This window comes from Lissotriton helveticus, chromosome 2_2, assembly GCF_964261635.1.
Source record: "Lissotriton helveticus chromosome 2_2, aLisHel1.1, whole genome shotgun sequence".
NCBI classification, from domain to species: domain Eukaryota; kingdom Metazoa; phylum Chordata; class Amphibia; order Caudata; family Salamandridae; genus Lissotriton; species Lissotriton helveticus.
The window spans coordinates 255,621,790-255,645,492 of NC_136060.1; the positions used below are offsets into that span (position 1 = coordinate 255,621,790).

General features: G+C 45.0%; 1 protein-coding gene across 2 annotated transcripts in view; it reads left to right on the forward strand.

Moving 5' to 3' along the window:
- The window catches only part of SEPSECS (Sep (O-phosphoserine) tRNA:Sec (selenocysteine) tRNA synthase), a 339,266-nt gene that overhangs the window by 181,721 nt on the left and 133,842 nt on the right, over positions 1-23,703 (forward strand). For both annotated transcript variants that reach the window (XM_078678380.1, XM_078678381.1), the window contains 2 exons: positions 7,311-7,440; positions 7,532-7,623. In XM_078678380.1, the coding sequence (XP_078534506.1) occupies positions 7,311-7,440; positions 7,532-7,623 (222 nt within the window). The remainder of the gene's footprint in view (positions 1-7,310; positions 7,441-7,531; positions 7,624-23,703) is intronic.

Consider the following 23,703-nt stretch of genomic DNA (forward strand, 5'->3'; position numbering starts at 1 on the left):
GAGAATTACACCTTCCAACATGCCCATCACATTGCTTACAGTTGAGGTCGAGGTATTTGTGAAAATATTGGCAAACAGGCTGCTGGCTCACTGTGGCTGACAGATTGATGATACACTGTAATGTCCGGTTCTGGAATAGCTGTTTTAGGCCTGATTCAATGTGTTTACTAAACTAGTAGCAAAACCGAAGGTGAATGGAGAGCTCTAAAAACAATTTCATCTTGTACTGATGCATTTAGGCAGGGTGACTCCTGTCCCTACTGCTTTTTGACTTGGCTTTGAAGCACATGACATGTTGGATTTGATAGGGTATGCTGGTGAGGTGGAGTCAACAATGGAAATCTCCTTGTATGCAGATGTCATACAACTTTACAATGGCCAATGCGTGGAACACCATCCCCAGGCTCATTGCAGATTCAACATATATGGCAGCAACTCTACTTTGAAATACAATGTGATGCATCATTTCTGTTGCTGCTCAGTATCTGGAAAATTTGACCTCTGCATGACTGTCCTTTCAAGCATGTGAGAACTGAATTTAAATTACTGGGGATGGTAAACACAAAGACAGAAGCTAGTTTCCAAGAATGCAAACTGGATGTGCTGCTGGTGTAATGTTCAAGGAGGAGGCACCACATGGCAAAAAACTGCTCCACTCATTACTGTATAGTGCAGTCCTGTTCAAAATAGTGGAGCTGCCCATCTTCCTCTGTTATGTGACAAACGCTATATTGAATCCCCCAAATCATTTATTAAAACACATTTGATATTTAGATATCTATTGTGGGGTGATTGCTCTCCGAATATATCTCAGAATACATAACTCAACCACCTATTGAGTAATTTCTTATGTGCATGATTTTATTACATGTGTTTACATAATTCATGGTTTTGGTACAGTTATAGAAGTCCGGTCCTTGTGTTACAAAATTTAAAACAAAGGTTTGACACATGCCTTGCTATGCCGCTAAATTAGCACCAAGAGGTAGCACCAAGGCCTGATTAATGCTTTTTGGTGCCAGAGTGTTTTAAGTGAACAATGAATCCATATTTCATAAAGTTGTCCCTCTGGGGAAATGTCAACCATTTTCGGCCAATCAGTTTTGTGGCCTTGTCAGTAGACACGTTTGTTATAAAATCATGCACATATGGAATTGATTAACAAGTGCTTGAGAAACTCTTGGGGAAAAAATAAACTTTCAGATACTTCGGGTATTTAAAATAATATTTAAGGGAAGTATATGCCTGTTATAGGCAGTCCAACAATGGGTAAAGGATTGTTGGCCAATGAGTCATAAGGTACTTACCTATCCCTGTTATAATAATTGGAATATGTATTGATGCCCTGGTTCGGAGGGGTTAGTTGAGCCATCCCATTTTTTCATGCCTAATACTAGCACCGGAGGCACTATTCAACCATGAGGTTGCACAAACTCACTTCAGACGCTGTTGTTCAACTTCTCAGCTACCCACGATTAATGACCGTCATGTGCCCTGAGATCAGATGGAATGATGATGCATGCTCAATCCCACCTACACTTGCTTCTTGGAAGTGGTGAGGTCTTACCAGAATGCTTATGTCTACAGGTAAGGTAATGTGGTTTTGATGGTGGCATGAATAGTGGCCAGCTGGAAACTGGTTACCCCTCTATGAATGTGGCATGCTCCTTGCAGTCACTCTTGAGAAGAAGTATTCAAGAAGAGGAATCTAATCAGAATCTCAAAGATGTTTCACTTGGTTGAGAATGGTAATTTACCCAATTAAAATTGATCACAGCTTGTGCTGGTGAGTCTACTACAAGTAATTACAGCTATGTCCTTCAGCTCATGACCTTGTGTATTCCTCTGGTCTGATATACCTTAACTTCTCGCCTCTTGACATGAGGGTCGTATTAGTCCGGACAATCTCTATCATTTATAAGACAATTATGAAAAACTCCGAAGACAACTTGGGCCCTTCGAAATCCAAATTACTGAAGTACCTGGGTCCACTGGATGACACGAAATGGAAGAAGGCACTACTACATCCTAGAGAAGGGTTGATAAGTTCAGTTTTAGGCTGATACAGATTAAGCTATTGCATAGACTGTAGTTTATATGTTTTGGATTGCACCTGGTGGGGTAAGTAAAGCAGCACAGTGAGAAAGAACGGAGAAGAAGACACCTTTGTCCAAATATATGGGAATGTTTCAGATTGACTTGTCTGGGAGACATTAGGGGCATTACTCTCAAACGTAGACGATAACTTCTTTCAATTTCAAGTTGTTAGTACTTTTTTGGATGGGGACCAACTGGCTACATCTAGATGTCAGAGAACTGTGGGTTTGGGACTGGTGGTTGTGTGTTGTGACTCTGCCTTAAGGAGGGGCATCGCCACTCCCTGTGATATTGGTAGTGTGTGTTGCAGCATGGACTGGTACATGGCAACAGAGAGAGTGGTTTATGGGGGAATGGAACCTCTGGTGTTTTCGGAAAATCTCTTATTCTTGGCCGTAGTATTTCCAACTTGGATAATGCTGCGGTGCAGCTTGATGATATGCTGTTGTCTCATTTTTTATAGCCATCCGCTATGACAAAGGCAGTTTATATTCAGTGTTGTATTGTAGTGTTTACTTGCACCTGTTGGCATGAAGATAAGGGAGGAAGGAACATCCATGTAGGGAAGCAAATTAAAAACTAGAATTAATGCTTCAGGTGTGAGCAAATCCGCAGTAGAACACTGGATGCGCTAACTAGAGTTATGGTAGTGGCATTTGATTAAATAATTTGGAGATGTAATGTGTAAATGGTAATAAAGCAAGCAGATTCTGATAAGGAGCATACAATTAAACGTAATTCCTTCATTAATTATGCACAAGCATGTAAACAACTCCCCCCGCCCCCCAAATTATACAAAATGTTATGGGATCCACAAAATACATGCAAAAATGGAGTGCAAGGAGTCTTGAGATTTCTTAGTTTTAATTATTCTTTATTTGTAGTCAAACGCATCAGCCCAGCCAACGCGTTTCGTCCAACATGGACTTCATCAGGGCTAAAAAAACAATATTAAAACGTACGTCACTTAAAATATCTCATACTAGCAGCCCGTCCCGACGTTGCCGGGTATGAAGAGTTGAGTGGGTGACAGGTCGCGCTAGAGACGCTGCGCGTGCGGGAAAGTGCAGTCAGTTTCAAGGTTAGTGTGCCAGCAGGGCTGCTTAGTCGCGTCAGCCGCCGGCACAAGGCACACACTGCATTCGGCCCCAGTATGTGTGACACGCCCCCAGCACAATGTGCAGGCCCACAAGTGAGTAGAGCGAACGGTTACTTACCACGCCTCCAGCTGAACGCAGACGCCCATTGAACGCATACGCCCAGGTGCGTGATTGGCATCATAATTTAGGAATGTGGCGCGATTGTTGGCGGCCGATTGCCGCGCCCATTGGCCACGGCCCTTGCTCCCGTGCAATTCCGCAATTGCCGCGCCCATTGTAATTTGTCACGGCCCTTGCTCCCGCGCAATTGGCGCGCCTCCAGCTGCACTCAGACGCCCATTGAACGCTCTTGCTCCCGTTAATTTCCGCGCCCATTGGCCACGCCCCTTGCAATTCCGCAATTGCCGCGTCCATTGTCGTTTGTCTTGCCCCTTGTCGTTTGTCTTGCCCCCTGCTCCCGTGCAATTGCCGCGCCCATTGTCGTTTGTCACGCCCCCAGCACACGCCCCCAGCACAACGCACACGTTTAAGGAACAATTTTTTCTGTCGTCATGCCGCGCACCGCCCACGCCCACAAGGGACTACTTTGCTGGCAAGGTTCTTTTGCCTTTCAAATGTATATGGTGGCCATCTGTATAGCCTATGTCCTTCTGCTGCAACTGCCCTTTCCAATGCTGTATTGGGTGTTGTGATTGGTGCTGTGGTTACTGAGATTACCCGCCTCAAAGGTTAGGGCTCTCTTTATAATATTAGTATAGATATAGATACACCAAAAGGTTAGTAAAACGTTGGTGCAAAGACTAGATAGAAATGAAATACAAAACCAGCCATAACAAATCAACCTTTGAATGAACAAACATCAGTAATCCAAGAGAATTGTTACCTCTCATCATAGACTCCCTGCCTTTATACAATCTTAATATAATATTACAAATAACAATTGATTGGTTAATGAAACACAACAGCATTATCAATTCAAAAAGTGACTCCAATTGCTAAAAGTCAGACCTGGATAATACAAAATAGATTCGATTGTTAGTCTTAAAGTTTTCAAATAGCACATGTACAATCAGCCATTATTGAGACAATACATATGTTTACCAAAAGCTAAAGAAAGAAAGAAGAAAGACATTTTTATTTTCACAATTAATTAAAATCGTTGCACAATGTACAGTCCGAGAATAGCCTTTAAGGATTAAAAGTTTGGAAAGTTTAAAAAAGAAGGCAATATAAAAATCAATTAAGAAACAAAGAGGTTGCTAATTAAATTAAAAAAGAGCTCAGAAATGTCACAGGTGGAAAAGGAATTCAAACTTTGACAGAAGGGGGTTGCAGGGAGTTAATTTCGATAATAAACGTAACAAAACGCGCTGCTAACTGCGGTAAGTCTCCCCTCATACATGCGTCTAAAGCTTCATGGCAAGTCCTGATATTTTGTTGGAGCCAGAGTGGGCGCAACCAAAAGTTTCTTTGGGCTCGGAGTTCCCGGCAGATGCACAGGATATGGATAAGGTTTTCTTCATCCTGTTTACAGAAGCGGCATTGTGGAGATGCTTCTTTCCTGTAGCCTTGGCCAAACTTATATGCCATCAGTGGTATTAAACCAAAGTGGAATCTCATCAATTGAAGTTTTATGTGGAGTTTCACAGAGGATGCAAGGTACCGTGGAAGGATTTTCGAGGTGTATAATTTGGAGGCCCAGGAGCCATGGAAAAGCTGATTAACCCGTTGCTCATCAAAATCGTTTGAAAGAATTTTTGCTTGCCTAGTTAAGAGTTTTGTTTTCGCCTCAGTGGGCAGCGAAGAAAGCCATATGTCTTTTGCCTCGAGGGATTCGAGACATGACGTCAGATATTTATTCTATGATGTTTTTGGGTTGCTGAAGACTGTCCATAAACAGCTCTTTAAGGTATGAGCGCTGGCTTGTTTAGTTTTTAAGCAGTAGCTGATAAAACGTGCACTCATAATCCATCTCTGGGAGGATAGCAAGAATTATTTTCTAATTTGAGCATGAGCGGTTGAATTAGGGAGTCGAAAAACCCTGCGATACCAAGACGATTGCGCTCGATCCAGTCAAATGTTCATTTTATCCTTAAAGATTATTGCGCCAAAGGAGATTGTGGGGATTAGTTTTGCAGTAATCAGTTTTGTTAATGGTACTAAATCCTGGGAGTGCAAAGTACTTTTTGTTCTTATGAAAGCCCCTTCTAGGCTTCGTGCAACAGCCTGCATTTCGGTTATGTGCACGGAGGATCTCCCTTTGTGGTCGATCCACACCCCCAAGTACTTGTAGACAGTGGCAGTTTCCAATTTCTTCCCTTCAATAAACCACGTGTTCTTTTTGGTTTTTCCAGTGGATATTGTCATTGCTTTAGTTTTGGTGACATTTATTTCGAGCATGTTCGTGTTGCAGTACTGGGCGAGGGAATTAAACAGTCTTTGAAGGCCCACCTGGGTTTGATCTAACAAAAGCTAAAAATAAAGGAGAAATTCTCCTATCAAGATCTAAGGGTCCTCTTCAGTTAACATATAACGTTTATTGTATTAGTGACTTTAAGAAATGCACTCCATCTTTGTGCTAGCTGTATCCTAGTACTTGGGAAATATCATTGATGTCTGTCAGGTTTTCTTCCTTTTGAAGGTACTCAAGTGTTTTAGTTCTATGTACCTTTTGTTCTGCTAGTCAGCAACTATTCTTGTGCTCCATGATACCATTAACGTGACAAGTATGCCCCCCTCTTTTACATAGACGGAAATGTTTTCAAATGCAAGACTGGGAGAGGGATCTATCTGGACCATGGTTTTCCTTTGTGGCACCAGTCTCTTTAGCCATTCAGATTGCTCTCCCGGTCTCCATGGCTTTGCTGCCAGAAGTTCTGAAGCTTCTGAATGTGTAAGCCATCGAGCTCTTTCCTGAATCAAAACATAGTCAGGGGTTTTACTCCTACTTTTTGAGGTTCCACAGAGTGGGATTTTTGTAAAAATCATAAAGCCCACATTTGAAATCTGATTTCGGTCGAAAATCATTTTCTAAGTTTGACACAACTCTTCAATTCTCTGGTGAACAGTGATAGTCATTTATGGGGACCTGTCCCTTTAAAAAAAAAAACAGGGCATCCATTACTTGGTGGATTTTAGAATGGTTTAACTTCTAACATTTAAAAGCTAAATGTTGTGCATGCCCATGAAGTAAATACAACTCCGCTTTAGTTTCCTTTAATTGGTGCATTTCTCTAAATATTTACAAAGTGTCCATATTCTTTACTCTGCTTTACGATTGCAGACATAATGCCATGGGTATCCTCTCCAATTCATAATGTCAGGGGTACCCACTCCAGTTCTGATCCCATCTCAGTCACATTGCTGAAGATCCTACGTAGCTAGATTGCTGGGTTCCTGTAATGCTGTTTGCTGCCTCCCATCTGTTCAAATATTTGGATGCTCTGGAATCTGCCCATGGGTGTGGATGTATCAGTAATGATGGATACTTTCAATCCTAGGGTCCTTGTCCTCTAGATGACACATCTACCAGCCTTTCTCTTTAGCCAGCACGGGTGCAGGCGGAGGAGATTATCTGTTTGCAGACAGGGTAAGGGTGCTGTGGGGTCTTCTTGTAATATTTCGTTATTTAAGGGCAAGTTGGAGCTGCCAGTACCGGAGCCATGTGGTGAGTGACCAATTTGTTAAAATGTTCCTTATAGAAAGGTAAATTAACAGGCACTTTCTCATAAGCATGATTCCATATTGAAGGTAACTGAATGTTACTGAGCATGTTTACATTCTGCTGCGTGCATTTCAGTGGTTCTGCAGTGGTCACTTCAGGGGAAGTGATGAGTAAGTAACACCTGTGGGAGGACATTGCGTCACGCTTGAACTCCTCTTTGTCTATCATCAGCGCTGGTTGGCAGTCATCTGTGGTTACTGTGACCTAGACACTTCCATGGCATTCTGTCCTTGACCAGACAATTGTTACCCAGTTATTGGCTGTGAAGGCAAAACGTTGTTGGAAGAAGAACATTTCTATTAGAACAGATGCTTTTGTAGGAATGTAAAACAATCTTGTCTTGTTTTAAACTTTTGTTGCCATAACTATACATTATATTTCTGTTGTAGGGTGCTCGATTGGGCAGAATTGACGCTTTTGTTCAGAGCTTGGACAAGAACTTCATGGTTCCAGTTGGTGGCGCTATTATTGCTGGTTTTAATGACGAGTTTATACAAGCGATTAGCAAAATGTATCCAGGTAAATATATTTATTTTCTAGCTATAAGTGCAGTAGGCAACTTTACTGTAAAAGTGATTTTACTCACTTAATATGTGTATTTTTATTTCAGGGCGAGCATCTGCTTCCCCTTCATTGGATGTTCTCATTACTCTCTTATCACTGGGTGCAAGTGGCTATAAGCAGCTACTAAGGGAAAGAAAGGTAATACTTTCTATTTGTCCAGCATTTGCAATGCCAGTTGCTAAACTCAAGGTGGTGGTAGTGAGCGAGAGATACATAATTTGTTATACTCTTATCATACAATATACAAGAAAGAGCCTTTCCTTGAGAGTGTTAAAGCATATTGCATATGTAAAAGTAATACACCGAATCAGAATACGCTCTAGTTGGATTTGTTGATTTTCTCTTTTTAATAATTTTAAAAAGCCCACAAGTTCCTTGGTTATGGATCAGCTTATGCAAATACATTTGAAAATGCATTTCTAATGTGAAATATCAAAAGCATTGTATTCAAAAGAAATCACCTCCACTGCCTTGCTTATTAAAACACAGTTAAATACAGAGCCTTCACATTCATATGTTCAGAGATAAAAAACTAAAATAAAATGTGGGTCTTGTGTTTTTTTCCCCATCAAGCCTATGCCTTAAGTGCAGCTTATTTTCAGCATGATAGTCTGACAGAAATAGCCAAAAGTAAAGTTGCATACTCGCTGGCTTCTGTTTTTGAGGTGCAGTGTATGGATTTTCATCCATGCTGGAACCCTTCTTAACTCTGACGGCCTTATCGTTCGTATTTTAGACTGTGGCCTGTTTTTTTACAGTAGTGGACTTGCAGCCTCTGTGGAATGCTTCTACTGTGATGGCCATATCGCTTTGAACTTTACATAATGGTTATTTTTGACAGCCCTGAAGAAGTTGTGGTATGACAAAAAGCCCTGAAGAAGTTGTGGTATGACAAAATACAGACGAAACGTGCTGTCTGTATCATAATTGAAGATATAGGGCTGTATCAAAAATTGAAGATATTATGCTGTTTACATAAAATGGATCGTTATTGAACTCTTCTAAGGCATCTGCATTTGCTGTGGAGGAACTGGATATTGACTACCCAGGACTGTACATTTTGGATTAAAAGCGGACTACGAGAATATACTGTGTTTATGAACATTACTCAATTTTGGACTTCTGATGTGCTCGATTGGTAATTTGATAGAAATAGATAGGCCTGCAGAATCATTCCAGTTGCAGCTAATTTTTCTTTTGGAACTCCTGGTTACTCTACAAAAAAAGTATTGTATCTGTGAAGTACAACAGTTTGATTAAAATCTGTGATGTAACGACCATGAAGCCTGCTTTCAAGCGAAGAAGGACTTAGATTTAGCCAGAATAGTAATGATATATGTTCTACTGCCTGAACATGGTGCGTGAGAGCAGTGCACCTGCGATGGAAGTGTTATGGTGTCCTGCGTTAAGTAGTTGTGGGATGAATATAAAATTTCCTAGCCTTTGTGAAGGATAGTTTCAGTTGTATTAAGGACACCGATACGAGGATTATGCTTTTTTCTTCCTTATTTTATTGCTCAGCAGCCTTAAGAGAATAAGTAACAACAAAAGATTACAAATTCTATGAGTCTTTGTAATGTTCACAAAACAACCATAGAGGCAGTCCCATATACTCGATGTTGTCCATGTAGTCGACTACTTGTCGGAATTAGTAGACAAGGGTTTAGCCTACCGTTCTATTAACGGGATCCAAACGCCATTGCATACACCATTGTGCCCACTTTCTCCAAGAAGACCTATACCGCTTGACTGTAGATTCTGCCCATGCCTTCCTGATCAGGGAGAAAGCCCTTGCCGAAAGGCCCGGGACCTCATAAGGGTCAGACTGCCCTCTCAAGCCAGAGGGTGCAAGTTGTCCCAAGAGTCCTTCAGCAGAAGAGGAGTCTGGGGAAGTTGGATTGGAAAATCCATAGAAAGTTCCAGAAGAACTGGATACCAGACATGAGATTTCTAACATGGTGTTACCGGTAGGACCTCTGCCTTCTGTATCCGGACCAGAGCCATGAGCCTGGGTATCATGGCAAACGGGGGAAATGCATAACCCTGAAACAGACTCCAGTCTTGCAGGAAGGCATCTGTTGCCTCCGCCAGGGGACCCGGACGCCAGCTGAAAAATCGGGGAATCTGGCAGTTGAGGCGTGACGCAAAGAGGTCCACCTGGCATGAACGCCACCAGGTCATCAGGCTCTGAAAGATAGCCGGATCCAGCTTCCAGGCAATGTAATCCTGTAGATCTCTGGAGTGCAAGTCCGCCGTCCGGTTGAGAGATCCTGGAAGGTACTCCGCTGAAACCGATCATTTGTTTCAAGCAGTAGTTTTAGCCAAATCTGCCAGGAGTTTGGACCCTGTACCCCATAACGGGCTGATATATCTCACTGCAGAGATATTGTCCATCTTCAATAGGATGGCGCAGGAGGCCTTGTCGGGTGCCGGACTTCGAATTGCGAAGGATCCGGACAGAAGCTCTAAGCAGTTGATGTGTAGCGATTGCTCATGCTCGGACCAATGCCCGCCTGTAGTAAGATCTTCACAGCGGGCGCCCCAGCCCTGTTGACTGGCGTCTGGTTCGATCACCAGATCTGGGGCTGATCTGAAAATGGCCCTTCCATTCCAGGCCTGCATATGCTCGAGCCACCAGTGATGCTCCGTCTCCTGTGTGTACGTGAGGCCACGATGCAAGTGCTGTATCTTTAGCTGCTGTAGGGCCCTTTAATGCAACGGCCCCGGAAAGATCGCCTGTATCGAAGATGACAACAGACCGACAGTCCAAGCTAAGTGGCGTAGCGAGAACTTCTGTCTCGCCAGGGTACGCCTCAGTTCCCTGCGAATCAAACACATCTTCTGTTGGGGCAATCTAAGGCACTGCTTTACCATGTCGACCTCGAAGCCCAAGAAAGTCATTTGTTGTACCGGCACTTAAACTTTTTCTGGTCTTTCAGGATGAAACCCAGATTGTGAAGAAGATTCTGAGTCAGTCGGAGTTGAGAAATCAAGGTGCAGTCCACCTGGTGCATCAAAAGAATTATCATCCAGGTATACAGTGCGGCGCACGCCTCGATCCCGGAGCCATTCCATTGCTGGCCTCAGCACCTTGGTGATTCACCAAGGAGCCAATGACAGTCCGAACGGCAGAGAAGTGAACTCTTATATGAGCCGGCCTCATTGAAACTGCAGAAACCGTGTCTGGGGTGGAAATATCGGTAACCTAAGAAAGGCGTCTTTCAGATCGAGCCAAACTAACCAATCATTTGGCAGTAGCACATCTCAGACAAGATGAATGCCTTCCATTTTGAAGTGGCAATACACCACCCACTGGTTGAAGTCTCGGAGGTTGAGCACTGGCCTGAACCCCTTGTCCTTCTTTTCGACAAGGAAGAAATTGCTCAGGAAACCTTCGGGATGTAAGGTTGTGCGCACAATGGCCCCTTTTCGCAGGACGTCTTGTATCTGTCTACCACCTGCACACTCATGTGGGAGAAAACTAGAGGTCTTGGGAAAGAAAGTTGATGAGGAGTCCCATGGAAGTCTATATGGAAACCCATTACTATTTGTAAAACCCAAGCATCCCCTGTAATTGTGGCCCAGTTGTGTCGGAACCACTGCAATCTTCCCACCACCACTGGTAGGAAAAAAGGGGTAGTCCTTACTGGTGGGTCCACCAGGTTACTTGTTGGCTCATCAGGGGTTGCCTTTTTCCCCCCATGTCCTTTGCAGCGGCCTCTCGACGGGTAAAACCCTCCGAACTTCCGTTGGTCCTGCCACTGCATGGATCTCCTGGTCTGGGACTTGTGGGGGTTGGTGTTGAAAGAACGGCCGGAGGAGCGCCCCTAGTTCTTCTGCCCCCTCTCCCCCAAAAACAATTTGCTGGCTGAACACTTTCTTTATTGATTGTTCTGCCTTGTCCAGGGAGGAGAAGAAAGATATTCACACAGCGAGACAATTCTTATAAACGGATCTCCAAAGAGACCACCGTTTGCTATGGACCCCACCTCCGTAGAGGCCAGCTCGCCAAGTCTGGGCTCAATCTTGCTCAATAGTGAGCGTCCTTGCTCAGTAGATAATGCGCAGGTCTCATTGCCAAGGAAACATAGGGCCTTCTGAGCTCATCCCAATAGGATCGCGGGATCTATCAAATGACCTGTCTCTTTGACATCCTCTGCCATGTCTAAGATCTTAGTAAGTGGCCCCAGCATATCCAAGACCTTATCTTGGCAAGACCGCCAAGAGCAGTCAATACCCTTCTTAGGATCTTTGATAAAGGTGGCCATTCTGGTGCCATTTTCTGGGGAGCAAGGCACTTTATTTGGCAGGGATGGTCGTGGAGACACTTTCCTCAGGTGGCCATGGCCCTCCTGGTCTATCGGGTTTTGAATTTAGCTAGCCACATAAGACGCCATGAGGGGTGCCGGTATCCAGTCCGTAGAGCCACCTTCCGGTCGCCAGGGTCTGCTCGGACCAGGCTCTTCGTTTGAGTCCCCATCTGGGATGTCCGATTTCCACCCCAGTACCGTCATCTGCCCCTCCATGAGGGCAGGAATCATCTTCAGGGGTCCCCTCCAGCTGGGAATCTTCGAGCACCTCTCTAGGATCCAGGCGCCTCTTAAGAAAGGCCTGGCGCAGCCTCTCAAAAGCATCTGGAGAGGCAGCAGCCCTCAGAGCCTTGACCTTGCCTTTGCCCTTTGAGGGCCCTTTTTACACCAGCCATTGGTTCCCTCCAGTCTACCTCAGTAGAGATGAACACCCTGCGCCGAACCGTGAGCTCAATTATACGGTGACTCAAGGCTTCTAGGGAAGAGGATACCGCCTTCTCCATGGATGTTTCATCGCATCCACCAGACCCACGTGAATGGGGAGAAGAAAGTGCTCCTCCGCGGGTTCCCATGAATTAAATTCACCCGCCATAGTAAAGAGGGTCAAGATTAACTCTTACCCAACTTGATAGCACAGGTGTCGTGCCCCCAAAGCGTCCCAGACAGATTAACACTATAGCTCTGTGGAGGTAATTGAATGAGCCAAGGCTGGTCTGTGAATACTAAAATTAAAAGGGGAACAGTTAATTATTTCTCCACGGGAGAACCACTGTACTGGAGGCACTAAGATCAAGGATGCAAGGTGAGAAAGGGCAACCTCAATCTCCCGTCAGGCGCATGAGGATCTAACAGTCCGCCTCGGGCAGGAAACAGTCCCACACCCATTCGGATGGGAGCCGAGGCATGCCAAGAATGTGGCTGGAATGTCCCCCTCCCTCCACCTATTAGCGCGTGCACACCGTGCCCTTTATCGAGGTCGCCGGTGCACCGCAATGCGTTCAGGAGGGAGCTGACCGCCGGGGAAGCCCTGCCCCAAGACCGGAGTGGCCGTCACTCCAGAGCGCGATCAAAGCGCTCCACCAAAGAAGAGAGACGTAAAGTGTCTATACAGAAACCCGAGCGCCATCGAATCAACTCAATGCAAAGAAATGCCCAACGGGCCACACGCCCGTCAGCGCGACCACAAGCCCCTGCCGAGAGCCCTCCCGAGACACAGATGGCAGCAGCTGACAAGCCGCTCACCCGTGTGGCAAAAGCTGGAATATACAACTAGCAAAAACCACACTTTAAGTCTCAATCAGTCAATCAGGGATTTGTGAAGTGTGCTTCTTATCCATAAGGGTCTCAAGGCACTGGGGTGAGGGTGGGGGGTTGCGGGTTTGTGCAGCTCCCTGTCATCCAAAGAGCCAGGTCTTGAGGCTCTTCCTGAATGCTTGCAGATTGGGGGATTGTCTGATGCTGAGGGGGGGGGAGTTCTTTCCAGGTCTTGGCTGCGATGAAGGAGCAGACTCTCCCTCCTGTGCTGGCTCTGAGGATGCGTGAGGTTTCAGCCAGGGCGAGGTCGGCGGAACAAGGCTTCTCTTGAGTGCATAGAAGGAGACTCTTTCGTTGAGGTATTGGGGTCTGGTGTTGTGGAGAGATTTGTAGGTGTGAGTGAGCAGCTTGAAGGTCACACTCTTTTCGGCGGGGAGCCAATGAAGGTCTCATAGATGCTGGGTGATGTGGGCTTGTCGTGGGATGCTCAGGACGAGCCTGGCAGCAGTGTTCTGGAAGGTCTGGAGTTTGCGGAGTAGAGCTTTGTTGATCCAAGCACAGAGGGCGTGTCCCTAGTACGGTCTGCTAGTTATGAATGCGTGGGTGACGGCCTTTCTGGATTCGGGGGTGGGAGGGATCCATTTGAAGGTCTTGCGGAGAACCCAGAGGGTGTTGAATCATGTGGAGGAGACAGCGTTGATCTGTCTGGTCATGGTGAGGGAGGAGTCTAGTATGATACCGAGGTTGCGGGCGAGGTTGGTGGGTGTGGGGGGGTTGCCGAAGGTGGTGGGCCATCAGGTGTTATTCCATGCGGAAGGGGTAGATCCGAGGATGAGGACTTCTGTTTTCTCCGAGTTGAGCTTCAGGCAGCTGCTGGTCATCCTGCATGCAACGTCTTTCCTTCCCGGAAGCTGTGTGTGGTGATGTGGGGTTCCTTGGTGAGGGAGAGGATGAGTTTGGTGTCATCGGCGTAGGATACTATGCTGAGTCCATGCTTTCTGACGATGGTGGCAAGGGGAGGGGGCATGTAGATGTTGAAGAGCATGGGGCTGAGTGATAATTCTTGGGGTACTCCGCAGCTGGTGTCTGCGGGTTCGGAGAGGAAAGACGGCAGTCTGATTCTTTGGGTTCAGCCGATAAGGAATGGGCGGATCCAGTGAAGGGCAGTTCCCTGAATGCCGGCGTTATGGAGTCTGGCAGTGAGTGTGCGGTGGGAGATGGTGCTGAAGGCTGCAGAGAGGTCTTGTAGGATGAGGGCCACAGTGTGGCCCTGGTTGAGGAGAGTGCGGAAGTCGTCTGTGGTGGCTAAGAGGGCAGTCTCTGTGCTGTGGTTGCTGCGGAATCTGGATTGGGAGGAGTCAAGGATCGTGTTAGCTTCTAAAAATGTTATGAGCTGTATGTTGACGATCTTCTCAGTGACTTTGGCTGCGAAGGGGAGGCCAGAGATAGGTCTGTAGTTCTTGAGGTCCGTCGGGTCTGCGGAGGGCTTCTTGAGGAGGACCTTGACTTCTGTGTGTTTCTATTAATCGGGGGAACGTGCCGGTTTCGAAGGTGGAGTTGATGGTGCGTCGTAGTTTGGGTGCTATGGTGGCAGCTGCTCTGTGGAAGATGTGTGGTGGGCAGGGAGTCTGTGGGGGCCCCTGAGTGTATACTCTTCATGGTCTTGGCGCTGTCTTCTGTGGTGAGAGGGGTCCAGGCGGTGAGGGTAGGCTGGCTGGTGTTGCTGGAGATAGGTTTAGTGTTAGTGCCTTGTTTGTATCTGTTGAAGTTGTTGTAGAGGGACTTGATCTTGTGATGGAAGTAGGAGCAGAGCTTGTTGCAGAGGTCCTGGGAGGGGGGCATCTTAAGTTTCGCTGTGAGGTTTGGTGAATTCTTGTATTATGTTGAAGAGTTCCTCCGAGTTGCGGGAGTTGGAGAGGATTCTGTCCTGGATGAAGTTCCTCTTTGTGGTGCATGCTTCCGGGATGTTACTGCTTCCCCAAACAGACCCCCAAAGGAATAAACAAGATCAAAGAAAGACAATTATCTGGCTGCTGAGCAGCGAAGAAAGAGCAAGTGCTATCCTTTGTTGTTTATATTGGACTGCCTCTATGGTATTTTTGTGAACATTACGAAGACTCATGGGATTTGTAGTCTTTTGTTGTTACTTGTTCTCTTAAGGCTGCTGAGCAATAAAATAAGGAAAAGAAAAGCATAATCTGAGCCTCCGGTCCTGACATAGAATTAGAATGTTCTTTTGGATAGTGGAAACGTGGGCATGTGTGCTGTGTCAAACGGCAGAGCAATTGACTTGATCCATGCTTTTTTGTTGCTATCCAAAAATCTATCTGAAAATGTTCAGATGACACCGTAAAAATCTGTTATTTTTACTATAATGTTTCTCAATACCGAAAATGTTTGCTCCATGGGCTATTAAAATTCCCTACATCAGCTGTGTTACGAATACAGTATTGATTGAACCACTCAGGAAAATAACATGGTACTAAAATGTCCTAAAGCTATTTTGTAGCAAGCTGCCTTTTTAAAATGTTTGAGGTAGCAAAAATCAAAGGGTTTCATTATTATCAACGTAAAGGAAAATCACGCTCCACAACTTTACTTTAAAAGAGGACTACCAGCAAAGAAAGGGTGCCTTGCTGCTGGCTATTTCAAAATGTAAGGCTTACTGTTGTGCAGTTTTGGAATACAGCCGTGACTTCAATCAGTTTAAATGGTCTCTTTAAAATGTATTTCTTACTCAAATTGAATTAGCTGTACGGTATGATTTCAAAACGGTTACACCCCTGAGCAATTTATTTGCATATATTCGTGGCAGTTTGTAATTTTAGTAGCAAATCTGCTCACCATACCAATGACAAACGGATGTTCTAAGCTACTTGATCCAGATCTTAAAATATATTTTACGTCTAGTGCACGTTCAGCACTAATTCCTCGCAGCAGGTCCCACACGCTTGTGACATTGTTAAACCCAGTTGACCAGGTTATACGATGCTACCTAGTTTATATAATGAGGGAGTAATTACCTTGACCAGTTTCCACAATGCACCTATAATGTGCGCTCTGTATAAATGATATAACGCAATACAGTTGTAAAGTATAGTGCACTTTTGTGCAATGTTATAATAGTAATACTCTTTATGGTTGTGCTTTCACGATTGACTACATTTTTACTTGCCTCAAATTAAGTGATATAACTCTAAAAGCAGAAGTTATCTGTTCCGCGTATAGCGACCACTATCCGCTCAGAATATATCTACATATCCCACAAAATTTGAAGGCTGCAGGGAAGTTAGAGTGTGGTCCACATAATCTGTTATTGTCCACTGACAGATTAAGATTAATCTGGAAAGGGGTGGACAATAAAGATATTCTCGCAAGAGTAATCAAAAAACACCCTGAGATTGTAGAGATATGTCTGTCACATACGAGTTCTGGTAGAAATGTGGTTGATGCCTTTGGCAATCTATGTGGGGCCATTAAAAAAGAATCCTCCAAACCATTTAGGCAGAACACAGCACATGGTCCCCGCTGGTTTGATCAGTCATGCTCTAAGGCCAATAGGGACCTGAGGGCTGCTTTGAAAACTAACCCTAGGGACGTGGTAACAGTGAGAGAACTAAGATCAAAATACAAAACTGCCCTATACATTAGATCTGAGGCTCTAGTGATCAATTATTGGGAATCTCTCACACGTACTGCCAAACTAAAGGATAACACAGGTTTTTGGAGAGAGGTCAAGTCCTTAAGATCTTTTGGCTCCAACATTAACCCAATAAATTGTAACATAACAGGTGAGGCGTGGGTAGAACATTTTTCCCAAATTTATGCTATATCTGTAACTTCCTCGGATATCGTTGCTCTACCCAATAACACCGAACCCCTGACCTTCACATTAAAGGAGGTCGAGGATGCTATAATGGACAGCGCTAGCAATAAAGCCCCTGGCCCTGATGGTCTTTCGATTGACCAAATTAAATCAGAAATTAATTTCTGGGCCCCCCTGTTATGTAACTTATTTAATAATCTGTGTGATAGATCAATCCCCGAATCCTGGGCGAACAGTGTCATCGTCCCGATATTCAAAAAAGGCGACAGGTCGGATCCCGCCTGTTACCGCCCGATCTCACTGATCGACAATACGTTAAAGGTTCTGGGAAGGGTGATTTTTAAACGGATAAGGAACTGGGCAGAGGACAATAATGTTCTCCATTGTAGTCAATTGGGCTTTAGAAGCCAAGTAGGCACAGTCGAGCAATGCCTAAATGTAAACCTAATTATGGCCAAATATATCATTGTTAAAAAATCCCCTCTTTATTTAGGTTTTATGGATTTGAGTTCCGCGTTTGATTTTGTTAATCGTTCTAGGTTGTGGTCACTTTTGCTCGATTATGGTTTGGATGACTCACTGGTGTATTTTCTTTCTGAGCTCCATCGGGACTTAAAAGCCAGAGTACGAATTAATAATGATGGTGATTTGTCCAATGATGTTTTTATTAGCAGAGGAGTTAGACAGGGCTGCGTACTCGCCCCACTGCTTTTTATTTTATATATTAATGGATTGAGTAGCACTTTATGTAGGATTTGTAAGGATGTCCCAATCATAAACGGCTCCCCCATTACTACTTTACTTTATGCGGATGACGCAGTATTAATGGGGCGTACCCCGAATGCTTTACGCATTTTAATTTCTGGGTTTGTAGCCTTCATGTCAGATCTTGGTTTAAATACCAATTTTAAAAAATCTTTCATCATGAATTGCGGTCCAAAAAAGTACAATATTACTTCAATTAGATCTGGTAACAATATTCTAAAATGTACCAACACTTTTCCTTATTTAGGGCTGTTGTTCTCCAATTCAGGCTCATGGCATCCACATGCTGCGCATGCTAGGAATAAAATTAGTAAGTCAATTAATTCAATTTTGTCTCTTCGACAACCTAAATTGGCTGATGTTGTTACACCCCTGCTTAACATTTACCGCACTCAATGCCAGCCAACGGGGACTTATGGTGCAGAAGTGTGGGGTTATTGTAACAGTAAGGTTCTCCAGCTGGAGGAAAACAGATTCTGTAGAAGGGTGTTGGGGGGAGTCCCCAGCGCCCCTACATTTATCTGTCATAATGAACTGGGGTTGCCTTATATTGCTGATTTTATTAGGTCTAGGTCTTGGTCTGCTCTTTTTTGGATTAAAATATGGTTAAATCCAGCAGCATCCCTAACGCGCAGTATAATATCCGACTGCTTGCTAAGTGATAGATCACAGTATATTCCCTGGTTAACTGCAGTTAAGAATAGTCTGGAAAGTGTGGGGCATGGTTCTTTATTTAGCTCTCCTAGTTCTATTGTACCTGCCCACAAGAATAATATTAAACAGGCATTGCTTGTCCTCTATAAAGAGGAACGCATGAGTTCAGAATCTATCAAACCTGCTGTTATCAGATATCTGAGCATTATAGACCCAGGCGGTGATAGCCTGGTTAACTCTTACAGATACCTATCACTACCTTTGGGAAAGTGGAACCGGAGTCTCCTGTTTAGGTTTCGGGATGGAAGCATAGTTAATTTGCTTAGTTTCCCCCTTGGTTACAACACTGGACTCGAAGAGCGGGACTGCCCATGCCCTCATGGTGGAAAACAAAGTCTGTTGCATTATCTCTTTTTCTGTGGTCACTATAAACTGTATACTTGCAAATACTTAATCCCGATTCTCCGCAAATATAACATCAGAGATCACAATCTGGCATTCAAATTTTTTCAAATGTTACATTTTGATGATGTTATATATACTTTAAGCTGTTTTATAAAAGCCTGTGTGAGATCGAGGGCAAGTATGGAACATGGATAATGGACAATAGTTTTATGTAATCTGACGCATTTTTTTGCATTCTATTCGATGCACTTTATTAATTCACTGGAAATTGGATATAGACTTAATTGCATATGTGTTTTGCTATAAAGGATTGTTTTTAGAACTCTGTGATTAAGTACCCCTGTGATTAATGTTTTTCCCCTATTGCGTACTTTGCACTTTATATTGGTACATCGCACTTTATGACATATATGCTGCTTAAGATCTGTATTTTATAACAATTTTTAAACATACGTTTTAACTTGTTTTAATTGTATTCTCTCTCTATGTACTTTTATGGATGTATTCAAAATCCGAATAAAGATCATTTGAATTGAATTGAATAGTAATACTCGTTTTGCCTACTTTTCCATTTCCCCCAAAGCTTCATCAGTGGACAATTTCACCAGTCTCTCTAACGACACAGTAATGTGCGTTTGCCCAATTTCTACAATGCTGATTTATGCTAATTTTTCCTGTGCTCTACATTTATGCGCTCATGTATCTATTTGGCAAGTAACAAATGTTTGCCTGGTTTTAAGATAAACTTACATGTATCCATTGGGGCAACTTTGCACTAAGTAACTTGATGGTACTTCTTATATCGACTTCTGAAGGATGCAAGGCTGAATGGACCTGGTAAGATTCAAACCTGTGATTATAGGTCAAATATAGATGCATAGGTTCATCAGTCCACTCGGCCAACAGTGTAAGTGTAAGACAACAGAAACCCATTATTAGATAGATGTTTATCCGTTCCATTGCAATATGGATTTCGTCTAGTGCTTTCTTAAGGAAATAGGATTGAGCCTTGCATAACCCAGGTAGCTGTCCAGAGTCGAATGAGAACCAAGATGGATAATAGCTGCTCCGCTGGTTATCACACCCTGCCTGTATTTTCGTGAAACCTGTAAATGAATACAAGCATGCATGGCATGGTTTAATCACTATAAATTGGAATTGATGAGAGAGAGAGAGAGAGAGAGAGAAGAAAAAACAATGTGAGCTATAATACACGCTCATAAACTGGCTTATTCTATTACAAAGTCTCTCAAAACGGATGACTTTACTCAGCACAACCTGAGGTGGTATCTGTCAGTCCCTTGCCTCTTGGGACTTCCAATCTCTGGTTCTCTTAGCATCAAGCGAGCCTCTGGCCCTGCAGACAGGTTTCAACTGTCCCCTCAGGAACCATCGCTGAGACCAGACAACACCTCAGGCAGCAGATGCTACCCCGTTGCTGTCGAGGACATCAGCGGGGGCTATGGAGTTGGTTTCTTTGGACTCTCTGACTGCAAATACTCCCCTTCGTATTCCACTTCCTCCTCTTGGGGCAACTGCAGGTGATCATCTTGCCAGTTGGCGGGTTGCTTGTTGAACTTGAAAAAGGGTATGTTTCTAGTGACTGTTTTTCCTAGTCTCTGGGCCGTTACCATGGTCCTTTTTACAGAGATCACTGTCCAGGGGTCCACCTTGAAGTGGAACAAGAATGTACTTCTCAGGGGGAGGAGGAGCTACGCCAGCAACCAAGATGGCCGCGTAAGCTCCCGGCTCCGTCGACCTCCGCCAGCAGCTCGTATATCCTGCTATTCATCCTGAATTCGCACCAGACTCCCGGGTTCATGAAGTATTTCTGCTTCTAAAGGTGCAATCCCGAGGTTTTTATCCTATCGGATGATGAAGATATGCCGTGTTTCCATTCTCGGCCTAACATCGTGTGGAAGCCGGGGCCTCGATTTCTGTCTCATCCGGGTTGGAGTTGATCAACAACGGCCGCTGGACCTGGACTGAGCCCGGTCCCCACGAGTGTCCCGTAACCAGTTTGTTTTCAGGTGGTGGCATCGTGGACGGTCTGCACCGTGAACACATCAGCGTATTGCGCCGTCTGCCGAGTCCGGCGCCCGGGGACCCCGCTGGCGCCCCGGGGTTAACGGGCCGGGGCCCTCGCTGCCGGCGACGGTGTCGATCTTCCGCGACGGAGAGCGCCCACTGTGATCCTTGGATCTGCATGACCTGCTGCCCCGGAGAAGCCGGCCTCTGGGGTACGAATCCAGCTCTGCCTCTTCTTGAGAGGAGATGGGGCGGACGGAGGGTACGCCATCGCTGCAGGCCGTTATGGCCGCCATTGGAGCGCTCCATTCACAGTTCGCAGCTGTCTTCCGGACACTGAGCGTGCAAGTGGACGGTATTTTGGGACCGGTCTATGATTCTTCGCTTAACTCTCATCTATCTGTGGTACCAGCGGTGCAATGTATGCCTGAGATCGAGGTCCCCGGACATAACCCGGATTTACTGTGCTTTGTCGACTCCCAACTCACAGCCAGCGAGCCCGTGTTTGTCGCCAGCGTTCCCTGCTCTATCCTGCTGCCGCCTCATTCGAATATGGACAGTCTTCTGTGCCGCTACGAGTTCCTCAGTGACTGTTGGAAAGACTTGACATCTTTGGACATTTTTCTTCGCTCGTTTTGTGGAAATCGTAAACATCTTTCCATCTGCCGATCCTGCAACACCAACGTGAACTTTGACGACTGTTCTACATTTTCAATTGTGATGGTGGTTCGAGTGGTAAAGACTCTCACGAAGTACCGTATGGGCCAGGGTTGAACTTGAGGGCTTGGGTTCGATAAAATAGCTTGATTCAATGCCGGGATTGTACCTCTATTGTGACGGGAGTTGGGTGGTGTTTTGCTTCCTCCCCCGACTGGTTTGTAAATTTGCTATATGTTGGTTTGACTATATTTCGGGGTGATCGCTTCTGGCGGGGGGTACGGGAGACTGAGGGTGTATTTGCCTTTCACGACTCTCCTCCTCCATCTTTTCCCTTCCTTGGGCTTAGTTTAGTGGGCGATAGGCACGCTGCTAGTGGGGTTAGGTCATAGCCATCTGCAGGGGTGCAGGGTGGGGGGTGGAGGGTGGGGTTTTTTATTTTTCCTTTATTTTGTTCTATGACCTTTCTATGTCCCTTTTCCCTTCTTCGCAAGAGATGTGGCATATTCTCCTGATCGTATACTCCTCATATCCGGGTGTCGAGTGTTGGATTCTTGTATTCTGTATTCTGGATGGGCGGTATCCGATGATGTTCGCTCGAGGCACTCTGTACTGTAATGTTCCATCTCGGCTCTAATTTGATATTGATATCTCTCAGATGCCTATAACTGATGTGTATTCTCTTATTTGGTCTGCCCATTCACTGTTATGATATGCTCCATCGAATGATGCCTGATATGTATATTTCTACTCTTGTGTTATTATTAATAAAAATATATAAAAAAAAAAAAAGAATGTACTTCTCGGATGTAGGATTTCTGACTAGTACCCTATTGCCGAGCCGGAGGACTCGCCTCCTGGCACGTGTTGAATGGGAGACTTGATCGTTTTGCATCTCAAGTTGACGTGATGCTTCAGCTACTTGATTTCTCAGCTTTGATGGCTCCACTACCTGTGGGATGGTGACACCTAATGCTCGATTCATACGAAGAGCTCTGGGGCTCACCTTGGTGGTGGCATTTGGTTTGAGACTGTATTCCCTCAAGCAGGCGTTGAGAGCACACTCAGTGTTCTGTTCATTGGTTATGGTGATCTGGAGAAATGTATTTATTATCTGCATGAATTGTTTTGCCTCTCCATTAGCTTGATGCCAAAAGTGTGTGATTTTCTGATGACAAATACCCGTGACTGTAAATACTCAGAACATTTATGACTGGAGAACAGAGGGCCAGTGTCAGTTCGGATTTCGCCTACAAACCATGAGTGACAATGACCTTTTCCAATCATGGTATTGTCTGGCTGGCTGTTGTTGACTCAACAATCTCCACCTCTGGGTGCTTTGTGAAAATATCAATAACAACTACCATGTGTCTGCCATCTAGCAAACTTCCAAAACCAGCACTGGCCCGGTACCACGGGAACGGGGGAATGGACTCTGTGATAATGGGTGCCGACAGCTCTGCAGAACTCGCAGCTTGGCACACCTCAATCTGGATTTAGTTCTGACGATCCCTTGATAAGCAGTGTAGGCAAGGTCAACCACCTTTTGTTGCAAACTTATCGGAATCACCAAGTGGAGGCCTTTCATCAAACATCCTTCTGGGTTCACCGCTAGTTCCAGCCGAACATTGTGTTAAGACGCCAAAGTTAATTTTGCTTCCTCCTTGCGATGAGATGATTTTTGACGTAGAGTGCCAGTCGCCGAAGCCACTGCAGAGATGGCTAACTGGAGACATTAATCACTGTCCGTAGTCTGAACAATGTTTTTCATTGAGAGTGGCAACGGTGTAGACCATTCCACTATGAGGTGGACATATTCTTCGATTTCCTCAGCATCATCCCCCTCTTACACTGCGGCTGGCCTAGCATGTCTGGATAAATAATCTGCAGGATTCTGGGCACCAGGTCGATATACCACTGAGAAACAGTAGGCCTGCAATTGGAGAATCCATTTCTCGCGGTTAGTGGCCCATTTGGACAAGAAATGGTTAACCGTAGAGGTACAGGTGAAGGTCGCACCAGCCCCAGTGTGCCACAGTGGCCTCCTTCTCAATGTGAGACTATTGTTGCTCGGTTTCCATCAAAGCACGACTGGCATACACTACTGGAGCCCACTCGCCATTGGTTTATTTCTGCTGCAGTACAGCCCCAAGACCAATGGAACTTGTGTCTACAGACCGCTGTGATCAAGGCTGGGATCAAAATAAGCCAATGTAGTATCTGCCGACAGCGCTTTCTTGGTCACCTGAAAAGCCTCTTCTTGGGCGGGTCCCCAGCTCAATACAGTATTGGCTTTGGTCAGCTCCCTAAGGCGCGTAG